The sequence below is a fragment of the Trachypithecus francoisi genome, unplaced genomic scaffold, assembly GCF_009764315.1.
Source record: "Trachypithecus francoisi isolate TF-2019V2 unplaced genomic scaffold, Tfra_2.0 Contig00023, whole genome shotgun sequence".
Taxonomy (NCBI): domain Eukaryota; kingdom Metazoa; phylum Chordata; class Mammalia; order Primates; family Cercopithecidae; genus Trachypithecus; species Trachypithecus francoisi.
In genome coordinates this window covers 1,056,241-1,059,312 of record NW_022680461.1, presented here as the reverse complement: position 1 = coordinate 1,059,312, position 3,072 = coordinate 1,056,241, and the positions used below count along the sequence as shown (strand labels likewise).

Genomic DNA, 3,072 nt, shown 5'->3' with positions numbered 1-3,072 from the left:
GTTGTTTTTAAGTTTCCACCTACATTTTTAGACTAACCTGCTTGGTCCTGTGAACCCACCAATGATCTCTGGCTACAGCTCAGAAAGAACAAAAAGGATGGGTAATGTAGAAATCCAGGTCAGTACTCTAGTTCTGGGTAATTATCCTGCAAATCCTGCCAGGTGATACGAATAAATAGGATGCCCATCACTTGGAGGTTTCCTTTTAGGGAAAGTAAGATGAAGGGAGCTAACCAAATACAAGCACCTGTGCCCAAATCTTAGTAAGCATAACTATAGCCACCAATTATCTCGGTGTGTCACAAGACATCCTTTTTTCTCTCCCTTATTGGAAGAGGACTCAGTTCCACAGTTTCACCTTAGCATTCGACTTAACGATAAGGAGTCCATGCAACCCCTCCCAGCAGACACATTTTTGTCCCAGACTCAATTCCAAGCTTCTAGTCAAAGTCCTAGAAAAGAAAACTGGATTGGAGGGATCCAGAGGCAAATGACAACAGTGGTTAAAAGGCACAGCAACTCATTGAACGCGCCTGCAGCTCTGTGGGCTCCTGTGACTTTTGTCCTTTTCGGAGCCAGGCCTACACACCAGCAACCATGTCCAAGGGACCTGCAGTTGGTATTGATCTTGGCACCACCTACTCTTGTGTGGGTGTTTTCCAGCATGGAAAAGTAGAGATAATTGCCAATGATCAGGGAAACCGAACCACTCCAAGGTATGTTGCCTTTACGGACACTGAACGGTTGATCGGTGACGCTGCAAAGAATCAAGTTGCAATGAACCCCACCAACACAGTTTTTGATGCCAAACGTCTGATTGGACGCAGATTTGATGATGCTGTTGTCCAGTCTGATATGAAGCATTGGCCCTTCATGGTGGTGAATGATGCTGGCAGGCCCAAGGTCCAAGTAGAATATAAGGGAGAGACCAAAAGCTTCTATCCAGAGGAGGTATCCTCTATGGTTCTGACAAAGATGAAGGAAATTGCAGAAGCCTATCTTGGGAAGACTGTTACCAATGCTGTGGTCACAGTGCCAGCTTACTTTAATGACTCTCAGCGTCAGGCTACCAAAGATGCTGGAACTATTGCTGGTCTCAATGTACTTAGAATTATTAATGAGCCAACTGCTGCTGCTATTGCTTACGGCTTAGACAAAAAGGTTGGAGCAGAAAAAAATGTGCTTATCTTTGACCTGGGAGGTGGCACTTTCGATGTGTCAATCCTCACTATTGAGGATGGAATCTTTGAGGTCAAGTCTACAGCTGGAGACACCCACTTGGGTGGAGAAGATTTTGACAACCGAATGGTCAACCATTTTATTGCAGAGTTCAAGCGCAAGCATAAGAAGGACATCAGCGAGAACAAGAGAGCTGTAAGACGCCTCCGTACTGCTTGTGAACGTGCTAAGCGTACGCTCTCTTCCAGCACCCAGGCCAGTATTGAGATCGATTCTCTCTATGAAGGAATCGACTTCTATACCTCCATTACCCGTGCCCGATTTGAAGAACTGAATGCTGACCTGTTTCGTGGCACCCTGGACCCAGTAGAGAAAGCCCTTCGAGATGCCAAACTAGACAAGTCACAGATTCATGATATTGTCCTGGTTGGTGGTTCTACTCGTATCCCCAAGATTCAGAAGCTTCTCCAAGATTTCTTCAACGGAAAAGAACTGAATAAGAGCATCAACCCTGATGAAGCTGTTGCTTATGGTGCAGCTGTACAGTCAGCCATCCTGTCTGGAGACAAGTCTGAAAATGATCAAGATTTGTTGCTCTTGGATGTCACTCCTCTGTCTCTGGGTATTGAGACTGCTGGTGGAGTCATGACTGTCCTGATCAAGCGTAACACGACCATTCCCACAAAGCAGACACAGACCTTCACTACATATTCTGACAACCAGCCAGGTGTCTTGATTCAGGTATATGAAGGTGAGAGGGCCATGACAAAGGATAACAACCTGCTTGGCAAGTTTGAACTCACAGGCATACCTCCTGCACCCCGAGGTGTTCCTCAGATTGAAGTCACTTTTGACATTGATGCCAATGGTATCCTCAATGTGTCTGCTGTGGACAAGAGCACAGAAAAAGAGAATAAGATTACTATCACTAATGACAAGGGCCGTTTGAGTAAGGAAGACATTGAACGTATGGTCCAAGAGGCTGAGAAATACAAAGCTGAGGACGAAAAACAGCGCGACAAGGTGTCGTCCAAAAACTCTCTGGAATCCTATGCATTCAACATGAAGGCAACGGTGGAAGACGAGAAGCTGCAAGGGAAAATCAGTGACGAGGACAAACAGAAGATTATGGATAAATGCAACGAAATAATTGCCTGGCTGGATAAGAATCAGACTGCCGAGAAAGATGAGTTCGAGCATCAGCAGAAGGAGTTGGAGAAGGTGTGTAACCCGATCATCACCAAGCTATACCAGAGTGCCGGTGGCATGCCAGGAGGAATGCCTGGGGGATTCCCTGGTGGTGGAGCTCCTCCCTCTGGTGGTGCTTCCTCAGGGCCCACTATTGAAGAGGTTGATTAAGCCAACCCAAGTATAGGTGTAGCATTGTTCCACACATTTAAAACATTTGAAGGACCTAAATTTGTAGCAAATTCTGTGGCAGTTTTAAAAAGTTAAGCTGCTATAGTAAGTTACTGGGCATTCTCAATACTTGAATATGGAACGTGCACAGGGGAAGGAAATAACATTGCACTTTATAAACACTGTATTGTAAGTGGAAAATGCAATGTCTTAAATAAAACTATTTAAAATTGGCACCATAAAAAAAAAAAAAAAAAAGGCACAGCAAAGGTGAGCGTGGCTGATTCTTGCCGATTAAGCCAACCCCAAGCTTCCTGTATCATGGATAAAGGCCAGGTTAATATCCATGGTATAAATGAGGTCTAGGGCACTCCAAGCTACTGACAGTAGGGGGTATAGAGGCATAGGTGAGAGCAGATATTCTCTATTCTCTAGGCCCTTCATGCTTCATGGGTGCAAGCCGCTTTAGCACTCATGGCGGAAGCTGCCAAGGTTACCAGGACTCAGAGATGCAAAGATGGAAGAGGTAAAGGG

General features: G+C 45.3%; 1 protein-coding gene across 1 annotated transcript; it reads left to right on the top strand.

Annotated features, from left to right (window-relative positions):
* Positions 1-520: 520 nt before the first annotated feature.
* On the top strand, positions 521-2,796 carry LOC117086685 (heat shock cognate 71 kDa protein-like). The gene has a single exon (XM_033216509.1). It carries the CDS (start codon positions 598-600, stop codon positions 2,536-2,538), a length of 1,941 nt encoding a protein of 646 aa, XP_033072400.1. The 5' UTR covers positions 521-597; the 3' UTR covers positions 2,539-2,796.
* The last annotated feature ends 276 nt before the right edge of the window (positions 2,797-3,072 follow it).